This window comes from Pteropus medius, unplaced genomic scaffold (genome assembly GCF_902729225.1).
Source record: "Pteropus medius unplaced genomic scaffold, Ma_sr-lr_union100, whole genome shotgun sequence".
In the NCBI taxonomy this organism is placed as follows: Eukaryota; Metazoa; Chordata; class Mammalia; order Chiroptera; family Pteropodidae; genus Pteropus; species Pteropus medius.
Genome location: NW_024352787.1, coordinates 4,963,223 through 4,986,179, shown reverse-complemented (window position 1 = coordinate 4,986,179; position 22,957 = coordinate 4,963,223). Strand labels below are relative to the sequence as shown.

Sequence of the window (22,957 nt, the reverse complement as noted above, 5' to 3'; positions counted from 1 at the left end):
ACTGACTCTGAGCGGTTTAGAATCCTGATAAGTGAGCAAAGTTTTTACATAGAAGATGATTCTTTTTATAAAAGTCACAAAATATATTCAATTTTTTGTTTTGCATGAGTCAGCTGATACTATTCACTTCTATCTATTGAAATCATTTAAGGGTTTTGTATACTTAGATGATACTTACATAATTACTTCTGTTTGAATGTGAGTTTTTTTAAAGTGGATAGTAGTAATTTTTCTAGTAGTTATTTGTTTAATGCAGTATGTTGATAAATTAAATAAGAATGGAAGAATAAATACATGACATATAATAAACGTCAGAAGTCCACAGAGTTTCATGAAGGCTGAATAAACAGCAAAAGAAATTAGGCATTCTTGCAGACAGTTAACTAACGAAAAGGTATGTTGTTTACTGAGTTTTAATTAGATTCCTTTGGAAGTGTGGCTCAGGTAGAGAGGTTCTATTTTTAGCAGGTGCAAAAGAAAACTTCTTGTGATGGTACTTTGACATGATGACAGTAAATAGCATGTTAAAAAATTCATTCTACCTATAAAGTTATGAAATAGTGAGATAAACTGCAACTAGGTGAAAACATGTATAATTGTTACTCTGACATGCTTAAACAGTAATCTAAGGAAATACAAATTTAATTCCAAGATTTGAAAACAATTAGGATAAACATACAATCTTAATTTGCCTATGACTTTTATTAGTTGTTTCAAAAAGCCTAATTATAGCATTCAAAAACCAAATAATTGAAAATGCTTTAAATGAACAACCTTTCTGTGGATTCTCAAATTAGTGAATTAAAACAGCAAGTCTTCTCACAACTAATTGTAATACAAAAGAGAAGCAAAAAGTACTTAAGTCCAAATTTAGGCATTCCACACATAGATATCTGAAGTTGTTTTTATTCCACTGGTTAATTCCATGTGTAAGACATTTTGATTTCTTCTGCTTATTGTATTTCTATTTGATACTACAACACCTTTTTAAAATTGACAAGGCAGATGTGACTCACGGTTTAATATGCTAGTTTATAACATTGTATACATTATATCTCCAAATTAAACCTTGTGGTATTTTAAGTTCTAACCTCTCCCCAGGGAAATTTATATTTTTAGATCTAAAATATACATATATACAAAGCATATACACACACATATATACATATGTATAACTTTTTAATGTTAAGAAATAGTAAAGCAAACATATCCTTTTAATTACTTATATAAACATATATTATTACTATTTTCTTCTACAGTATAAAAGATATATAATAAATTTATAAAACAACCATGTAAATTACCTTTTGTCTGTCATATTTAGGCCTGAAACATTATTTTGCCACCTGATTAAGTAGATTTCTATAATTTAATGAAAGAGTAATCCCAGAGTCCTGCCCACAAATCTGTCTGTGTAGTGGAAATGCCAGTGAATTTATTTTCAAATCATGTTAATATCTGAAATTATGTAACTCACATTATACTGTGGAAAGAAAATGTTAATATATATTAAATTATGGAGCATGTATTTTCTGTTGGAACAATGCTTGTTTAAATATGATTGAGTTGTTTGTTTCACAAGTTTTCTTTTTGTGTCTTTTGTTCACAAAATTAAGTAAAGAAAGGGATTTTTGAAAAGAAGATGCAGAAAACAAACTTAATGAAAAGAGTATTTTTATTTTGTATTATAGCAACAACCATCTGGTCCCAACCTTAAGCATAACATTTCAATTCCCTGAGCCTACTTTTCTTCATCTTTAAAGTAGGTGGTTTGATAGGTAGTTCTTTTTCATGGGAGTTTCATGTAGTTGGACCAGAGTCAGGCCCAGGAATAAAAGAGGTTTCCAAATGAGCAGCTGCCAGGCTTCAGCCAGCACATTTTCACTTTTATTTGTTTTCTATACTTAGTCTCTATATTTAACATATTTTAAGGAATTCATAATATTTTAAGCTTAAAATCCACTAGATTATCAATACCTCTTTAAAAAGACAATCCTCAGTGGGTCTTTCCTGCTCCTACACATCTCACAGTGTATGCCAACAATGCAAGTCCCTGGCTACTCTTTGCTTTGTCCATTTCTCAAGCTTGTGTGTTCAGTAGGTAACCTAAAGGGATCATTAATGTTTCCCATGGGACAAAGAGCAGACTAGCTTACTATCTGCTGTAAAGATGAGGATTATTAATGAAATGAAGGACCTATACACCGAAAACAATAAGACATTATTAAAAGAAATTGAAGACAACACAAAAAAATGGAAAGATATTCCACGTTCATGGATTGGAAGAATCTACATAGCTAAAATGACCTTATTTTCAAAGCAATATACAGATTTATATAATCCCCATCAAAATCTCATCAGCATTTTTTAAAGAAATAGAACAAAAAATCATCAGATTTGTATGTAATCACAAGGGTCCCAAAACAGCCAAAGCCAACCAGAGAAAAAAGTACAAGGCTGGAGATTCCACTCTGCCTGACTTCAAATTACACTACAAAGTGACAATAATCAAAACAGCATGGTATTGGCAGAAAAACAGACACACGGACCAGTGGAATAGAATTGAGAGTTCAGAAATAAACACCTGTATATAAGGGCAAATAATTTTTGACAAAGAGTCGAGAACATACAACGGAGAAAAGAAATCCTCTTCAATAAATGGTGCTGGGAAAATTGGAAAGCCACCTGCAAAAGAATGAAACTAGACTGCTATCTGTCATTATACACAAAAATTAACTCAAAATGGATCAAACACCTAAATATAAGACCTGAAACAATAAATTGCATAGAAGAAAACGTAAGTACAAAACTCATGGATCTTGGATTTAGAGAGAATTTTATGAATTTGATCTTAAAGGCAAGAGAAGTAAAAGTAAAAATAAATGAATGGGACTATATCAAACTAAAAAGCTTCTGCACAGCAAAAGAAACCATCAACAAGACAAAGAGGCTACCAACTTAATGAGAGAAGATATTTGCAAACAACGCCTCTATAAGGGGTCAATATCCAAAATATACAAAGAACTCATACAACCCCTCCCCTCAAAAAATCCAGTTTTAAGAAAGGCAGAGGACCTGAACAAACACTTCTCCCAAGAAGACATACAAATGGCCAACAGATATAAAAAGATGTTCAACTTCACTAGCATTAGAGAAATGCAAATCAAAACCACAATGAGATACTGCCTCACACCTGTTAGAATGGCAATCATCAACTGGACAAGTAATAACAAGTTGGAAAGGTTGTGGGGAAAAGGAACCCTCATACACTGCTGGTAGGACTGCAAATTGGTACAGTCACTATGAAAAACAGTATGGAGGTTCCTCAAAAAATTAAGAATGGAATTACCATATAACCCAGCAATCCTACTTCTGGGCATCTACCCAAAAAATCTGAATGCATTTATCCGTAAAGATATATGCATCCTGATGTTCATAATAGCATTATTCGCAATAGTCAAAACATGGAAACGACCAAAGTGCACTTCAATATGTGATTGGATAAAGAAGATGTGGTACATATGTACAATGGAATATTACTCAGCCATAAGAAAAGATGAAACATTGCCTTTTGCAACAACATAGATAGACCTTGAGATTATCATGCTAAGCAAAATAAATCAGACAGAAAAAGGTGAGACCCATATAATTTCCGTGGGATAAAAAACTGAAAGCAACAAATGAACAAGACAAACAGAGACTCATGGACACAGACAACAGTTTAGTAGTTAACAGAGAGAAAGAAGGGGAAGGGGGAAGATAGATAAGAGTAAAGGGGGTCCAATATATGGTGATGGAAATTTAACTTGGGTGGTGAACACATAACGCAGTATACAAATGACATATTACTATATTGTACACTTGAAACCTATTTCATTTTATTAACCAATTTCACCCCAATAAATTTAATTTAAAAAAATGAGAGAAAAAAATAAAGAAGTGGATTCCACAAGCTTAGTGTTCCTCACCTGTGACTCAAACTTACTCTGTGTGCATCATCAATCTATGCCTGTATCACATGACCCCCATGAGAGTAGAAGGCAAGGGGAACTGATGCAAATATACGTATAATCTTGCTGCCTCCTCTGGTGTGAGCAATAAAGTTCTTTGTCTATAAATCAGAAATCTCACGTCTACTATCGCCATCTATAAAACAGTACAAAGTTAATTTATTAGCTTATAAGTACAGTAAAGTAAAATCCTGGGCTGGACAATACCCTATTACTAGACTCTTTTGCTAAACTTCATAGATATTTAACAACTTTAAATATTAAAACTAGACCCCCCAAAAAAAGTGAAGTATTCGTATAGTTAACTAGACATATAACAGTACAAATGAAAAAACCTAGAAAAGTAAACTGTTTTTACACACTAAAAGTGGCACTAAATAATCAGAGTGAAAAGAATGAATTGCTTAGTAAATGATGTGGAAGTAAGTGGCTATACCTTTTGAATATATAAAATCAGACCCGTCACCTTACACCATACCCTTCCAAAAAAATTACAGATAAATAAGTGATCTGAAGTGAAAAAAACTACATACAGATGTTTTGGAATAAATGTGGAAGGCTAGCTTTATCATGTAAATGTGAAAAGGCCTTTAGCAAAATAAGTAATCATAAGGAAAATTTTAAAGGTTTGATTGCATAAAAAGTTTTTTTAAAAGCTTCATGTATTGAGGAAAATTTCATAAGGGAAGTTGAAAACAAGTGATTGACAGAGAAAATCATTTCAAGATAAGTCAACAAATAGTTAATTCTCTAAAATAGTATTAGAAATATACAGACATCCCCCCACAAAACAAAAATGGCCCATGGGTATAAATAGGCAATTTTAAAAAAGGAATAATGTAAATGGATAAATGATTGATTGACACATGATGTTGATAAATACATAATGTTTAAACTCAGGTGAGAAAATTTAAAATTATGCAACAATAAAATATAATTTCTGATTGTTGAAATTGATAAATATGAACCATGAGTCAATGTAGAAAAGTAGAGAGAGACACTCATAGTTTGTTGGCAGGGTTATAAATATTACCATTTTTAAACAAAATAATATGGAAGTTTTGATAAACTCATTTGCTTTAACCTTGCTTACCCATTTTGAGTAATTTATCTAACACATAAAATACAACAAAAAAAATGTATAAATGTTTTACTGCAGCCTAGTTCACATGTTCATTTCAAAAGCAATACACTACTTAAAAAATAACTATCCCATAAAACTTTTCTAAAAATCTCAAATCTTTCTATATTTCACTGTTTGTATAACCATTATAAAAACGAATGAAAAGCAAAAATGAGAACAACAAAAAGATGTGTGAATAGATACCAAATCATTAACATGAAGTACGTAGGGAACATAAAGCTATTCATTTTTCTTCAGAAATTTTAGTACTTTACAGATTGTAGAGTACTTTACTGATTCAAAGTATTAGAATAGAGTTTTAAAAATATAATGGATGGTCTTCAAGAAAGGAAAGAAAATGGTGGAACAGATGACATATTCAAGTTCTAATATTCTGTACAGCTGAATATTCTGGTAGCAACTGACCGAAAAACATGACTTTCAAATAAAGCCACAGGCAGAACCTAAACAGACCCAAGAGTTCTGAAAAGAAATAATAAATAAGAGGAAACATTTGGAACCAGAAGTTTCAGTAGTGAAAAGAAGATATCCTAACCTAAGATCGGTATGGCCACAGTATGCCAGTAAGTAGTATAGGTATTTCTTACTGATGATTCACAAAACATGAGAACATTGCTCCTTGGGCCAGGCCAGGCATCAGTAGCATACCTCTTGATGATGCAAGCCCTGAGTGCTATCTGCTCAGGAGAGCACGTAAAAAGAAACAGCTATTTTGCATAACATGAGGAAACTGAGCTCTGGAAAAGATCATCAGAGTGCAACAAATATAAGAATATTTGAGTTTTGCTTGTATAGAGAGAAAGAAATATATATTATCTGGCAGCCAACTGCAGTGCGTGCATACGCAACTACAAAGTCACTCGATAAAAAGGCAGTAGTAACACAATACTTATGGAAGAAAAGCCTTACACAACAGTAATCAACATAAAATTATTAGTGAGATATTGTACATTTTTTCATACTAGGTTTTGAAATCCAATTTTTTTTGCACTTAAAGTAATCTTAATTTGAGCTAGCCACAGTACTAATTAAACTACATTTGTTCCATGCCTATCTAGACAATGCAGCTCTAGAGAAAACAGTAGCGGGTATATGGTTCATCAGAATACAAATGGATACAACTACTGAGGAGAACCAGTTTAAGACATACATAACCTATGGTAAAACAATTCCACTCCTAGGACTGTAACAAATGAGGCTATGCAAAAATATTAGTAGACGCAAAGATTAACTACCACCACTACCACCAATAGAACACTTAGATGTTCATCATTTTCTTGAAGTAAAGTTATTGCATGCATTGGCAGGAATATAATAGTATGTCTGGCAGCTGGAGCATGCATGTTTTATGTCCTCACGCTCATTACAGATGAAGGCAGGGACATCATTTCATCCTTCTGCCATATGCTCTCACCTATAAATGCTGACCAATAAGAAATGCCGACTTATCTAGACAGAAAACTGGAACAATGATGCTGGCCTCTATGCTTCTGAACCTCTCAATCTGCCCATTCTTCTAAATTCAACAGTGTAACACAGCTATCATTATTCTGTGGGCCCCAGATGTTACCTGGTTTTGATGTACATATTAGCAAATTTGTTGGTATTAAAGTCATAGTAATTACCACCTGACACTACTTATAGGTAAGAGAGCACAGAACAAATGGCATTTGTTACTCCGTTCTTAGGTTATTTGAACAGTACAGAATTGTCATGTTTTTCAGTCAGTTGCTACCAGAATACTCAGGTTATGTGAATAGTACAGAAGAGCACACTGGCTCAGCATCTGATTATACCTCTGTGGCTTTACCTCTGTGGCTTTACCTCTCTGATATTCATCCTCCTGATCTCTAAAATAGCTGTAAAACCTACCCTTCAGGGCAGTTATAAATAAAATTTGGGGCACAATGCTTTGCACATAGGCCGAGTCAAATCTAGCACCATGAAAAAAAAATAATAACATTATGATTGATAGCAGTTTACCTTACCCCATAATGTCTATACAATGTTTTGTCTGAATCTTAATTAGAATCATCTATTTACATTTAATATTCAAATAAAATTTCTGGTAATCAAAGAAATATAAATCAAAGAAATAATATTATAGCACTTTTAGGATTCTAAATTAACAAATGTCATTTTAAATGACAATTTTCAAGTTTGGAGAAGCTACGATACAAAAGCAATCACATACACTAATAGTGGCAAAATCAACTGCTATCACATCTCCAAAGAGAACTTGATACTTCAAGGTCCTTATCCCTTAATTAGCAACCCTATTACTAGTAAACTTTCTTTGAGAAACAGTTAAATATACAAATATTTATATTCAAAAATGTTCATCTTATTTAAAAATTAAAAACTGAAAATGACCTAAATCTCTAATAGATAGACAATGTATATGAAATCCATAGAATTGAGTAATATTTAATCATGTTAAATAGTATTTAAGAAGTGTTTAATCACATGGGAAAATGGTGTATAACTGCATGTTAATATTGGAAATATAGCACTATCACAGAGAGTAGAATATTAACTATCTAAAAATGCATTTAAAAAGACTAATGAACAAATTACTTTTTGTTCAAATTTGTTGAAACAAAATATTTCTATTTTAAATCCATGTTTAGACTTTTTCAACTATCACAATAAAAAACTAATGTCAAATTTCTCCTAAAAATTAATAAAAATTATGTTTCTACAGATAAATTTATTAAATTTATGTCAGTGAAAAATTGCCATCAGGTGTCCCTCTTTGCCATGTATGCAAGAGTTTTATTCAGAATGTAAATCTCCATGATATGTAATTATTTTGAAACATATTATTGCTATTCTTTTTTCCTTATTGATTTTTGACCGTCCTTTCAGTCTTTAATTTCTCATATATGCATGTATATAAATGCTTTTAGTAACAGATATATGATTTTTAAAGTCTTAAGTAATGACCTTTAAAGTAAAGGCAATATATTATGTGTTTACAAACCAGGAAATGCAGCACATCCCCACTAGGCCTTCCTTAAGGATCGGATAGAGAATGCAGAAACCACCCTGGCCAGAGAGTAAAGATCTGAAGGGATCTCAGTTATACCACTGTGACTTAATTGGCTCAAAAGGCCTATTTGTTGCCTAGTGACAAGTATATGCTAGTTATTCCTACATCATTTAGTCCATGGATAATTATCTTACTCAGGAAGCAAAAGTATGACTCTAAGACTTCCTGAAACATGAGGAAACATTTTCAAGTCTTATTTTCATAGTAAAGAGTTACTTTTGAAGAAGATAGTACAAACAATAAAATAAATATCCACTATGATTTGGCTCTTTTTGCATTTGAACTGAACTAGAATGATTAAAATTCTCTGGGTAAGTTAATTACAATTTAAACTATTTTTTTCAACATGCTTCCAGATTCTGTAAGACTAGCTTTTTCAGAAAGCCTAACTGCCACTTTTAAAACTCTTTTCAAGGTAAGATATTCCCTGAGTTGGCAAAAAGTAAAGCCTAAAAGAATTGTTCTTTGCTAGCAGAAGTTAACGGATTATAACACCATTTATACAAATTGGGCATCAAACAGTTAAACCATAAGGCTTAGGTTGAAGCTTGGCTACCCCAGCCCCTCCCCTGCAGGGCCCAGCATGCAGCCCTTGGCACTCCTCAGGTGCTAAGGAGGATGTTGAGCATGAAATACAGGAAACAACCTTAGAGACAGGTGTGTTTGATTGATAGCAGGGGGAGGGGGAAGAGGAATACTGTTGATAGCTCCCTATCCTATGACAAACTAGGACCAGCTCTTCTCACCACCAGAGGAACAGAACAGCAAAATGTGAGGGCAGACTGGTACCAGTAGAAAAAGAAGTCCTGCCTCACAGTGATTTAGCACTGTAGAAGCAGAGGCTTATAATAGAGTTAGAAAAAATAGTTGGAAAATAGTTGAATCCTTTCTTGAGGAATACCATATCTTACACTGCAGGCATAAAGTCTGAGTATTTTCAGAACGTGCTTTCTAAAACTACAATGAAAGTACAGTGCCAGCCAACAGAAAATATTAGATCACAAGAAAAATATCACAAGTAGAATGAAGAAATTATAGAAATAAACCAAGGGATAAGGAGGAGATGCTTTCCTAAGCATTCACAATTTAGAGAGATTAGTAGTATGGACACTAGGATAGCACCATGAGTTAAGCCCATATATCATATTTACAAATTCTTGGGAATATATATATATATATATATATATATATATATATATGCATGTGCATGTGAGTGTGTGTGCGCACGCACACACGTGCATGCGCGCACACACACGTAAGCACAATGTGCCTTTCTCTTCAACAAACCCCTTCTTCCAGTCCTCTAAAGTCTCTTAGGTAATAATAATAAAAACCATTTGAACATGGATTAACTCAACTAATCTTCATTGTTGCTAGGTCAGCTAATGTACTTTACCCTAGAGAACAGAAGGCATTAAGCCCTTATACTGACTGAAAACTTCTTGTGGATTAGCAGTCAAATTGAGCCAGGAACACTAATCCACTGCCTTTATTATATCAATTTTTTTTCTCCTCTAAAATATGATCTTCCAAATTCAAAGAAATTATCGCAGAGCAAAATAATCTGAAGAATGACACACTGTCTAAATCTTACTGATCATATTTAAAATCAGACGTCACCTCAACCACTTAAAACCTTGAAACCATTTATATTTTCAAACTACTGAAATTCCACACATACTCTAGAAAATTCCCTGCTTTATGCAAGAAATCTCCTTTCCAAATTACTACCTCCAAAATATAATTGACCAACACACATAAAATTAAAGATTTTTGTGAAAGGTTTAATTGTCCCTTCAGCCAGGGCTCTCATTTCATACCTCCAAATACTGACAACATTCTAATAATCACTATGGTCCAAATGTATACATTTACATATGTATACACACATACATGTAAGTTACAGTTCTCTCTTTTCAATACACTTTTTAGTGCACTTGAAATATACTTTAAATGTAGACATTTAGTTTAGCTTTTATGGTGTAATTTGTTTTATGACTAAATTAACTAAATGGTTTTGATATCATAAGACTCCTTGTTAAATGGAACAATTTTTTTTTAATCTATGAAATTAATACAATTGTACAGTAAGTGATCAATGTCATCTCTAGCTTCTTGGAAACTGCGACTTTAAGCAAAACAACATATAAGGAAACCCATTTACCATAGGCTAATTGATATAAACAAGAGTTATGATCCTACAGCATATTTCTGGTCACAAAAACATCACCAAACTTCTAAATAAAGACCTAAAATACTTTTAATATTAAACACTGACGTAAATGTGAGCTATACATACATTAACAAAAGACTAATAAAAACAAATAAAATAATTATTTTCCAACACTCTTATTTTAGTTCAGGGTCACACGTGGCCGGAGCTTTGCCCAAAAACTCAGGGCAGCAGGTGGAAATCTACCCTGGACAGGATGGCCTTCCATGGCAGGGCCACTCACAACCACCAACACTCACTGAGACTGGGACAACTTATACAAACTAGTTGACCTCACATGCACATCTTTGGAACATGGGAAGAAACTAGAGTCCTTGAAGAAAACCCACGCAGACAAACAGAAAACATGGAAACTCCACACAGACAGTGGCCCTGGCCAGAGTAGATCTTTTTTTATTCTCTTCAACATTATAATGAAATGACCTTGAACAAAATGATATTATTCAAGGACCTGTTTACTGGGAAAACCAAAATTTCCCTCTTCATGAATACATAAACAAAAACAACTCTTCTAAAATTATTACTGTAATTAAATAGTTTTCACCACACATGACACACTGAAAGAAACTAAATTTTATCTACTTTTAAAATGGGTTACAGTTAACATTATTCATCACAGTTAAAGAGAATAAAATTGTGCTTAATTCTGTGGGAATAATACTTTGATATGGTATTGATGATATCAAAGCAACCTAATATCTTTAAAAAATAAAAGTATTGTATGGTTTATTCTTTAAAGTTTTTACTCAAAAACAACACCAAAAACCTTTAAAGCGTCTTTTGTATAGTTGCTAAAAATCTCTTCAACTTTTCCATTCCAATGAATTACAAAATCAAGGTAATTGTTTTTTTTATTTATGTGAAAACAATGAACAATTATTTATAACTCAATCACAAAATATTTATTAAAATATTATTATTTATCTAAGATAGAAATCATTTAACCCATCAATCTTCCAAGATCCAAAATTTTACAGCCCTAATATATTACTAAGGCTCATAGTTTCATTACTTCATGACAATATTGGGTAGAAATTTACTACTTGCTTTTTGGTCATTTACTTTGTGAAAAGAATATTCTTGTCATTCCATAAAAAATTCCTTGGCATCAGTCAGTGAAATCCATATAGTTTTGTCTTTCCATAGTTCTTAATAAAGTGCTCTTATATTTATGACAGATAATAGCTATACAGAACTACAAAAAGTCCAGACAGAAGATATTTGAACCAATATTTTCTAGTAGACAATGTTATTCCCTTCACAAAGTTCTTAACAATTTTTGTAAAATAACAGATCTCATGTTGTTTATGGATCTGTAACCAATCAAATATTTTTTTGTGTATTAGACAGACTGGATTAGAGATATTGGAAATAGTAAATTACAACTCCTTTGATGGCTATAAGAGAAAACCAGATAGCCCTCCAAAGTTGTAGGTGATTAATTCATAAAGGATTGAGATAATTGTTATTTTAAGTTGTCAGCTTACTTCATATTCTTACTTCTTATACATTAACCCAGAAAAGTATAAACTATATAAATTAATAAGAAAGCCTATAATATGTAATTGAAACTTCTAAGATGTCAACATTAATTTGATTTCTTTACTAGAAATGTATTTTTTGCTCAGAAATTTGGCTACCAAAATATTTCAGAATCAAAATAAACTCATATCCATGTGTAATATATATATTGCTTACCTCAGTCAAGTGTGGTGTAGGGTTAAATCCACAGAGATTACATACTTGATTTTTGCATTCCGTGCAAGTGTTGAAGTTAGGAGGATCCTTAGAATCTGTGTTGAGTTCAGTTTTGCAGAGAGGACAGGTGGGTTCTGGTTTGAGAGTTTTCTCCGGTTTGGGAGGAAGGGAAGCCTTTTGAGTCTCAGCTGTTGAAGGTGTGCTCTCCTTAATAGGAAGAGGCTTCTTTTCTGTTTCTGTTCTTTTCACTGTTGGAACTTGCTCAGCTTTGGGCTCTACTTTTTCAGCTACTGGAGTTTTTGTTTCCTTTTTCACAGGTGTAACCTTTGCAGGTGCTGGTGGTACCTGACCTGTAGACTTGGGTGTCCCCTGAGAAGTAGGTGTCTGTGAAGGAGGAGGGACTTGTTTGGTTGGGGCCCCTGGCCCACTTTGTGAATGAGATCCAGGCTGGCCTGCTGTGGAAATTAGATTAGATGCCTGGCTGAAGATCGATGCTCCAAAACCAAAGAGTTTCCCAGTCACAGTTTCTTGAGGAGTTGTGGGCTGTGATTTGGGGGCATCAGTAATACTTCCCAGATTCAGACTGAAACGTCTCGACTGCTCCTGAGGCTTCGATGGCTGTCGAGATGGGGACACAGTTTGGCCGGTGGTAGGTCGAGGGCCCGGAGGTGTCGGTGTCCCTTTTGGCATTGGCTTGGCATCTGGCTTAGGACTCATTTTAGTTTGTGCTTTCTTGAGTTCTTCCCTCTTTTGAACTGGATCAGCTTGTTTTTGACCTTTGCTCTCCACACTAGGCGCAGGATGTGAAATAATTTTCGAATCTGATGCAGGTCGAGGTATAACTTCAGAGTCCATTGGGGTGACTTTTCCTCCTGTTGGTGGAAAACTTTGTGAGGGTTTGGCAGAGTCTATTTTTAGAGGTGGGACTGTTTTCTCTTGATCCTGTGACTGAACTTTGGAGCTTGGAATATCAGGTTTTGTTGCCGTTGATGATAAAGACACAATGTCTGCGGCTGGCTTTACTGTCTTGGGCTGCTTTGGTTTATTATCAGCTATGGGGACGTTGGCCTGCTCAGATGGGACAGAAGGCTCTTTGGAAGGGGCTGGCTTCGATGAGGACTCTGCCACAGAAGGCTGCTTGGCTGTGACAGTAGGAGAACCATGAAGAGTTGGTTGTTTCACTAGTGGTGGGGGCTTTTTGGACTCAGGTGCCTTTGAGATATCTTGTTTGGATGCAGTATCTTTCTTTAGAGAAATCTGCTCCAACTGTGGGGATGGTTTGCTCACTGTTGATGTAGGAATAACTGCGGCAGTCTTCGGTGTGGGCTGGGGTGATGATGGAATTGGAGCCAGATCACCTCCTAGAGCTCTTTGCATCTGACAGTTTAAACAGAGCCACTCTTTTATCTAGAAATAATATAGAACAATGGTTACTGAGATAACGACAATACAGAAAGACAAAAACACTTTAAAAATGCATAATACTATCTGAAATGATGCCTCTCATCATGCAAAAGATAATATAAATCAAATTATTTTAATGTGTTAAAATATTAAAATGTTAATTAATTAACATATAACGAATGAATCTCAGAGACAAGCACTGTACATTTTAAGGAAAATAAAAGGTAAAAATCAACATAGAATTGTACTTTTCTTCTAAAGTTAATTTTGTTATTCTTTGCCTTTAATTTACTGGAAGTTTGGTTACTCCCAGAAGTAGAAAACCAGGTATTATAAATAAAAACATGAGTCATGTATTAGATTCCATAAATCAGTTATGTTAGGTATATTCTCTGTTGATGGCTCATAAACAGTTTTTAGTTATACAACCCAGTGTAGGCTTGTCAAATTATTAACACATTGCTAATTTCTTAAATTAGCAAAGCATTACTTCTCTCTCCAAGGCGACATAATCAAATGTGTGAAAAGAAAAACTGTTAACCATACTGGGTTAAAAAGAGAGCATTCTCTGTTAAGAAAATATAGAAAAAATAATGGCATCCCCTCAAATTATCACAAATAGCATGATCTAGCAGAGAAAGTATTTTTCCTTATCATTTTTATGAATATCCTGGAAAGAGCAATATAAGTCAGCAATATACTTATTTGACTGGTGATATATATATATACATATAAGTATATGATGATATACATATATATATGAGATATACATATCTATACATGCATAGGTACAGTGCATTTGTTCGTTTCATATCACACCCATTGTGAAAGGATATGTTGAAGTCTGTATGATACCTTAGAAGATAATTTAAAAGTACTCATGTTTAATATTTACCTTTTTAAATTCCAAAATAAAATATACACATTTTACAAAATTTGAAATATTACCAAAGTAATTTAGAATGGCAAATTCTACATGATCCAGTCTTCTCCACCCAAAGTAATTAATGTTACCAGTTTAGCACTGAAGTTCTTTGTATAGAATTATATGTGGTGAATAAGTAAATATACAGAGCATAAGAAACAGAAAAGTTTTTTCCACAGCAAAAAAGTGTTAGGCTAGCAAACGACACACTCTATTCGCAATTTCCTTTTGTAAATAAATTGAAATAATCATCCCTAAATTTGTAAAAATTTCATTCGACAGTTTAAACAGTTAACTTTTTTAATAAAAAAATTTACTGAATCTTTTTCTTAATCATTAAAATGGTTTTAAATAATAATAAAAAGCACACTGAAATTATTTAAACTTGTGTACCAGTAATAACAAGGCTTATTTTGCAGTCTCATGGAAAGCAAACTTTTGTTTGGAGAAGGTTAAAAGAAATTTTCAACTCTGACATTTTAAATTTCTGTTTAAAAATCTTAATCAAAAAGTAAAATTAAAATATTTGTTAAATATGGGTAGGAGGCATTTGAGTATTTATTACATTTGTTTTCAATAAGGGTATTGAGTACCTATGTGTTTGTTATATTTTTATCTTTACCTTTATGTATGTTTGAAGCTTTCATAAAAGAAACAACATATATACATATAAATGTGTGAATCTCCCAAAATAATCAAGCAATTGCTATTTATGCAAGTACCGTGACTAAAGGTAAGCTAGGGAGTAAGGACACTTTTAGTCCATTTTATCCCCTTCTTGATGGAAGGAAATTCCTTTATAAATATGCATCTACCCACTCAACCATCTCCCCTACAGTCATTGTCAATTCTACCATTTTACTATTTATTCTTCTTGTTTTCTTCCATAGCTTTAAATGATACCACACCACCTCATTATCATCCAGCCAAACAAGATAAAAGAAAATATAATAAAAGCATAATTCTTTACCTATACTCTATCATTAATTTTTTTTCCTATAAAATATTATGAGATCTTCATCCACATTAACTACTTTAGATTACAAACTCCTAGGGTTAGTGGATTTCATTACAGTTAAATTGCTTATTCTTTTTGACAAGTGTCATAGCCATAGTAGATACAAAATATATTCACCTATTCATTTCTTTATTCAAATATTTATTGAGCAATTTCTACTTTGCACATATTACTGAATAAAAGACAAATATCTCTGTCCTCATGGAGACTACATTATAGTAGAAGAGTCAGATAAGAAACAAGTTAACACATAGCATAATTTCAAGGTTATTATAGATATATAATAAGTATCTAATGACAATTTTGTCATGATTTCTTCTTCCCTTTCTTCCTGTTTTTTTGTTTTTTGGTTTTTTTTTGGATGCATTTAGTTTCAGCAGTAAAATTTTAAGTCTTTTTGTAATGTAAACATTGGAGCTTCATGCATAGCTAGCCAGTAGGCTCTCATTCCATCTTTGGGCCACTGCAAAATTAGAACAATACCATGGCATATCTAATGTACAATTTACATCAACACTGGAAGACACTGTTCATATTCCAAAATCAATGTTTCCTTATAGTTTGTAAATGTACATGACTATGTCTGCACACAAACAGACAGACGAGTGTTATGAAAAGACAGGTAGAAAACACAAGCCTCCGCCTCTTCACAAGGAGAGAATTCTGCTCTTAATACATTTTTTTTTTTTAAGCAGACTCTATGGTCTCATCTTTTGTCTTTTTAATGACCACATTTCCATATGTGATAAACAACACATAAAAGACATTTGATCACCCAATATTCCTCCTCACTACTAGAATACAGGTTAAAACTATTATCTATAGTTATCACGATATAAAAAGCTTTTTATCCTCTTAGGCTTTCTTTTAGGAAGAGCCTTCTTTTTATTTAATTCTACTGGCCAAATCTGCTGAAAATAGAAATGATTTTTATCTCAGCATTTAAAAATCTAGTACTGAAAACAGCAGCATTTCAAATTCCCTGATTCAATTGAAAAAAAAAAGAACAAAACCTCCTACACAATGAGAAAATGAAAAAGGCTACAACCTGCCCCAGCATTAACATCATGAGCCACCTTCTACTTTTCTTTCACAATGCACTTAGGGAGAGTAACGAGTAGTAATAGCACCTTTGCCCTCTCAGTCATTTGAGTTAGGATTCCTGTCATATTTTTACTTCATTCATACATTTTTACTTTATTCAGTATGTCTACGCTGCTTGTAAAAGGTAATTAATTTCCCATTCATTCTTTGACATTTTCAAAGCCATTTTCCCTCGCTTGGCCCTTTTCATTTTTCAAATACTTTATACCTCTACCAAATAGAAACTGTTTAAAACAAACAGCCACAGAAGGGATTGTCTCTAACTACTTCCCCTCAAACCTCAATGTCTCTCCAATAACTGTAAGATAAAGTTAATTTTTGCAAGAAATTCAAAATATATAATTTTGTTAGTGTTCTTATGCAAGCACTTATAAAATACTATTTCCAGATCTATATCTCCAGAAAGGCTGTAAGGAACTAATGGTACGGACTTCCTGGTAGCAGTCTTTCTATTGACCCCCAGGGTCTAACTGACCCTTGAACATTACAGACGTTCACAAACATTTTTTGGAGCTGGTTTAAATTAAATACATTAATTGAAAATATTTGTGCTCTTCAAGCTACGGCACTTCTGTGTTTACTCTGCTAACCTTCACTGTTTACCCAGCCTAATGACAGGCTTCTGCCTTCATTTTCTGGTTATACGCCATTCTCTCCAGAACCCTACTCTATACCTCCAGCCATGGACAATCTGTCCCATTTTGATTCAAACTGAAAATCCCTCCTTAATTACCCACACCTGCTAACCATACAGATTTTCCCTGCCTGGAGACAATTACGGGCTTGTTTCTCTTCCAAAATTAAATATGTATCTCTAACTCTGAGCAGAGGTGAACCTGAATTTACTACCATCATTGCCTTAGACACTTGCTGCCAGTTCCATTTGGTACCCATGTCTATAACACAGTCAGTTCCCCTAGTTCTGCATAGTTGGATCTTTACTACACTGTAGCCATAAATGAGGCTCTCAGAAGATTTTAGTCCTTATCACTTCTTCTGCCACAGAAATCAGATGCCACCTGAGGCCAAGCCTATTTCACAGAAGCAGCCTTCCACCAATATTTCGTAAACAACTTCCCAGATCTCCTATCACAAATAGCACCAACTCCCTAACATTACACTCAAATTAGATCTAATTAGATTACACTCTCACCACCCATATCCATTTGAGAAATCATGAGAGAAATATAAGAAACAATACCAAGGAAGTTTACAACTGTATCAGTGTGAACTGGAAGTACTCTTACCTTCAATATGCAACTGTTAAAATGAAAAGAAAAAAACTCTAATCGTATTAGATAAATATGCTATACCTCAACTATTCTTAAATTTTAGATTTTATATAACAAATAAGGAAAAATAGTTACCTTTTGCTTTCCTCACCTATATAGCCTTACTACAAAAAGTACGTAAATGGAATCAAGGTCTGGAGACACAATTGTTTAATGAGCTACTCTAATTCAATTAGAAAGGAACAAAAGAATGGCATAAATTATTCATTCAGTCTTTTGATTTAATATGCCACATAAATGGGGGTAAGAGCAGCCAGGATTTTTGCTCATTCTGAGGTCACTGTGTAGTCTAATGTAGACTTGCATTTAATTACTATAATACACCTCCCTGATTAATCCAATCACCTGGATTGTCTTTTGTTATGTCTCAGAGCTATGAAATATAGTACTACAACTTCATTGGGTAAAGCCTTTTCTGGATAATCATAAATTTCTTATTTAGGTGTTTCAAGAGGTGCCATATGAAAGTTTCACAGTGAACTTCACATTTAGAGTTTCAATTAATGATTCTACTTTTAAAAAATTATCAAAACTATTGATTTTTTAAAATTATATTCTGATTTTTAAGAGCGTCTTCAATAATAATTCAAGATAACTCAATACATTTAAGTAATGAGGTGAGTTAGCAATGTTGAGGTTCCAGAATTAAAGCATATTTCTGCTCAGAACTATTATTAATCTATTTAGCTTCAAAACAGAATGGAAACCTCTAAAAAAAAAAAAAGAAAGGCCAGAAGCTATATTGATTAACATCTACCCTTCGATGTGCTCCAAACTGGAAATTTTAAACACAAAATTTGCATAAGATTTATAATTGAATTTCTGCTCAACAACATAGCATAGTACTTAGAATACTGGAACATCACAAAAACAAACAATATGGAATTTATATTTGCTGTTGTTCATACAATTCATGTTAGCTGTTGTATAACTTCAATATGCTTTCATCCTGTCCTTTACAATAAAACCTGTTGAGTTCTTCTTGATGCATCACAACTAGACTTTTCTAAACCATATCTAAATGTATATCATTTACTGTATTAAAACAGTAATCTCATTCTCTCTTACATGGGTCATGATTCATAGTCCAATTTGTACTTCTGTTCTGTTTATCTAAATGCTATCTATCTTTTATGGTCCACATTGAATTTCCTCCTTTGCCACTTTATAGTCCATCATCAATTAAGGTCTTCCCTTCTCAACTATTACTACAACAGTTTGAACCACAGCATTTGGACTCAAATAGATAGTATTTAAAATTTGTTTTACAATTATTTCCTCTATTCTCCCCTCCTCTCCTCACACAGACCCTAAAAAGGAATGACCACTTCTCATGATTACTTTTATCTCTGTATTGGATACCAAGTAAATTTTAGATATTATTTAATGATAAATTATTCTAAACTTTTTTCCTATTTTTCATCATATTCTCTTCAAATATTTGTTGAGTGCATTATTAGTATTGTTATGTCATATTATATTACTTCGAATGCCACAGAAATATAGTTATCTAATATATACTACATTATAATAGAATGTATAATATTTAAAGAAACCAGGCTAAAGTTTGATATGTGATCATGCTTTCTGCTATTCAAGGATTACCCAAACCACATGTCCTCTGCCACAAAGGCAGTTACTCGCTAACAGCAGTTTGGCTACAGATGGCTCACTGCAGTTGACATCTTTAGCTATGCATATTAATGTACAATTTATTTTGGTTAAAAACTAGACACTAGCATTCCTCAGAACTGTGACGACATGTGCAGCAACTTGGTGAAACACTTTTATTTAAAACAATTCATCCAAGTTGGATGGATATTTCCTCCTTAAAAATGTGTGCATTAATAATTTCTGCTGCATAATTCAGCAACATTAACAAACTTTGTGAAACATAAACTAAACATGCCATTTTCCCTTCATAAAGCATAATAATGTTCACTAAATGCTAGCAATAACAATTTGTAAAAACTCACAATATAGGATCAAATAATAAAAGTATATTTTAATATGTTTGTTAGTACAGTTCAAAACAAGAAAACCAAGACTTTTACCAAAGCACAATTTACAAATTATAGCACATGAACACAAAAATATATTCACACTCTATTACAGTTACATGAAGAGAAGAGGATCCCAAATCAGTAAGCTGAACTTACATACATTATACATTAATACTTCAGAACAGCCTCTCATATGGCAAGTTCAAACTTTTATACCTCAGTTAACACACGCCTTGAGCTATCATACATTTTGTAGCCTATGATCCAATATTTCCAATTAGGGAGTGTTTGTTCAATCATTTGAATAGCTTATTGAATTGTCCTATTATTTCATTTAAAAATGAAAAATAAATTACATTAGTGAAAAGAGCCAAAGGTCTCATAAACTTTTTAAATTCATTACGTCTGCTGTATTCTATGTCTATATTATGTATATCTTCAATTAAATGCTCACTGAAATTAAGACAATCACTTGTATGTTGATTTGGAAAGAAATACTTCTCTTAAAAAATATATGAAACGTTAAAAGTATATTAAAGCTGTGTAAAAAGATAAAGTTTCATGAGGTTCCAGCCTCTTTTAGCTTTTTGTGAATGGAAGCCTTTTAAAACCTGTAGTTTATTCATATTTTATATAGTTGTATACATGTATTTTTAAGAATATATTTAAGAAAAATGTGATTTTAAAATTACACGTAATCAGCTTTACATTATTTTCAGATTTTTTCAGAGATTCTACCTACATTTTTAATTATCATTTATTTCCTTCTGAATGTATTTTTAATCCTTCCTTTGTTAAGGTAAAAAAACATAGATCTGCACATTAAAATTTTTCTCAATGAATGCTATTACAGAATTTCCAAGCATAGGTTAATATAATGAAGCCTGCCATTCACTTTTTAAAATTGTTTTCCATAAGTAAAAGTCTGCTAAGAGTTTTTATGAATTTTACTGAAAATTCTGACTATATTGAACAAATGATAGAAATGTCAGATTTCTATCAATTATTTTGCAGTTGATTAAAAATATGTATTTTTGATCACAGAGAAAAAGAATAGGAAAGGTTGTTTATTATAGTTTCATATTCAGGTGAGATCAGATTTCATCTATATGAACTTCATTCTATTTTACAAATAAGATTCCACCTTCATTTGCTAAATTATTGACTTTCCTTCTAGATCCTCAGTTCTATTCTTGACAGTGAACAGTCATAGCAATTAACTTTGTCATCTGTTTTTTCAAATCTACGAGTGCTTGGTTCAGTAGGAATATACAGCTTTCTTGAAGAATAAAAAAGAACTCAGCAATGTAAAACTCTGGTTTGAGCAATAATGAATAGAAAGGCGTAAAATCAGTACTCTTGGACCTTGACACTTAATCAAAAATAAACTCCTGCCAAGAAGGTTAATTTCTTTTTAACTTTAAAACTATGTAAAATTTACACACACACACACACACACACACACACGCACGCACGCACGCTCGCGCGCTCTCTGTCTCTCTCTCTCTCTCCCTCCCTCCTCTCTCTTTCTGTAATCTAGAAATTTAGACAATGGTCCATTTAGAGACTGTGTAGTCTCCTATTAAAAAGATGCTAAATTTGGGGTCAGCAAGTCCAGCTTCTTTAGTGGGATTTATTGGGAAGTAATTCTCTGACCTTGCAAGTTACTTAAATTCTTAACGTCAGTTTTCTCATCTACAGATGCAGGTAACAATGATGGCACTATCCCAACTTGTCTATTAGAATTATAAAGATAAATAATAATAATAATGTTATACTTATTCATTTCAATTTCAAAGCACTTCCACTCATATAGCTAAATGTGATTTTTATTTACTCTCATATCATAAGGAAACTACATACTCAGAAAAAAATGACCCAACAAAATCACAAATTAAGTAAGTAGCTGAGCTAGGAGATCATATCTACATTTTCCAAGTGTAAATTACCATATTCTCTCCACTTTTCCAAAGGATCATCTAATGATTAATTTATAAGGAAACACTACAGATTCCAAATTGCTTTAGGTATGAATTCTAATTTTCTTAGTCTCTAACTTGTCTCTAAAATATGGATACTACCTTATTAAATGAGCATTAAATGACAAAATGCATATAAAGTTCCTAGTGCACAATCTGAAATGCATAGTGTTCAAATTATGATCTCTTCTTCTTGTGACTACAAACCAATCTCCTTTCTTACTGAAGAAAAATCAAGAAACACTGTTTGTAGTGAAGTTATTTCTTCCTTATCAAAGGTACCTAGAACTACTTTTAAGTAAATTCATAGGAATATCAGCAAGAGTGTACATGTGTGAGGGGCAGAGCAAGGACTACAACCCCGATCTTTTTATGCCTTATCAATACATATGATAATGCCACTACTTTAAGGAAAATAGTTAAAAACTTCTAATAGATTTTTACAACTTTGTCTTTAATACCTTTAAAATGTTTGTAAGAGCCTGTTGGTTTGTTTTTTTTTCCTAAGCTAGTTAAGATATGGAATGGGGGGAGTGTCAGATATGTGTGTTTTCTCAAGGGATGTAAACAATAAGCAAGTTAACCCATCACTGACCCAATAAATGATTTTATTAAATGTATCTGCTTCCAGAGCAGAACATCTTTTCTTAGTAAACTCTATAGATCATCATACCAATTGAATAATATATAAAAATAGTCTTAGTAGGTATTGTAAAAGATAAATTTGCAGGAAGACACCTGAAACATTAGTTATTTAAAAGTAATAAAAAGGCTTTGAATCTAATGATTAAACTTAAATGCAGTGCATGAGGGATATATAGTTATTTTATACAGAAAACATCCAAGTCATGAAGAAAATGTTACAAATTGGACCTCATCAAAAAGTGAGTGCTAAACAAATACAGTGTTTGTAAACATATTTAAGTAATACAAATTTTTAAAATATCAATCAAATATTTCTATCCCTTAAAATTCATTTAAAAACTCTTTTAACTAAAGATAAATTAATTTTGTTGTAGTCAGGGTATTCTAATTTTAAATACTATAAATGATAACATATGGGTTATCAGAGAATAGCAAAAAACCTCAGCGTCT

General features: G+C 32.6%; 1 protein-coding gene across 1 annotated transcript in view; it reads right to left on the bottom strand.

Annotated features, from left to right (window-relative positions):
- Positions 1-22,957, bottom strand: part of PCLO (piccolo presynaptic cytomatrix protein) — a 349,327-nt gene that overhangs the window by 311,854 nt on the left and 14,516 nt on the right. The window contains 1 exon segment of the mRNA XM_039849076.1: positions 12,138-13,544. Coding sequence (XP_039705010.1) covers positions 12,138-13,544 — 1,407 coding nt within the window.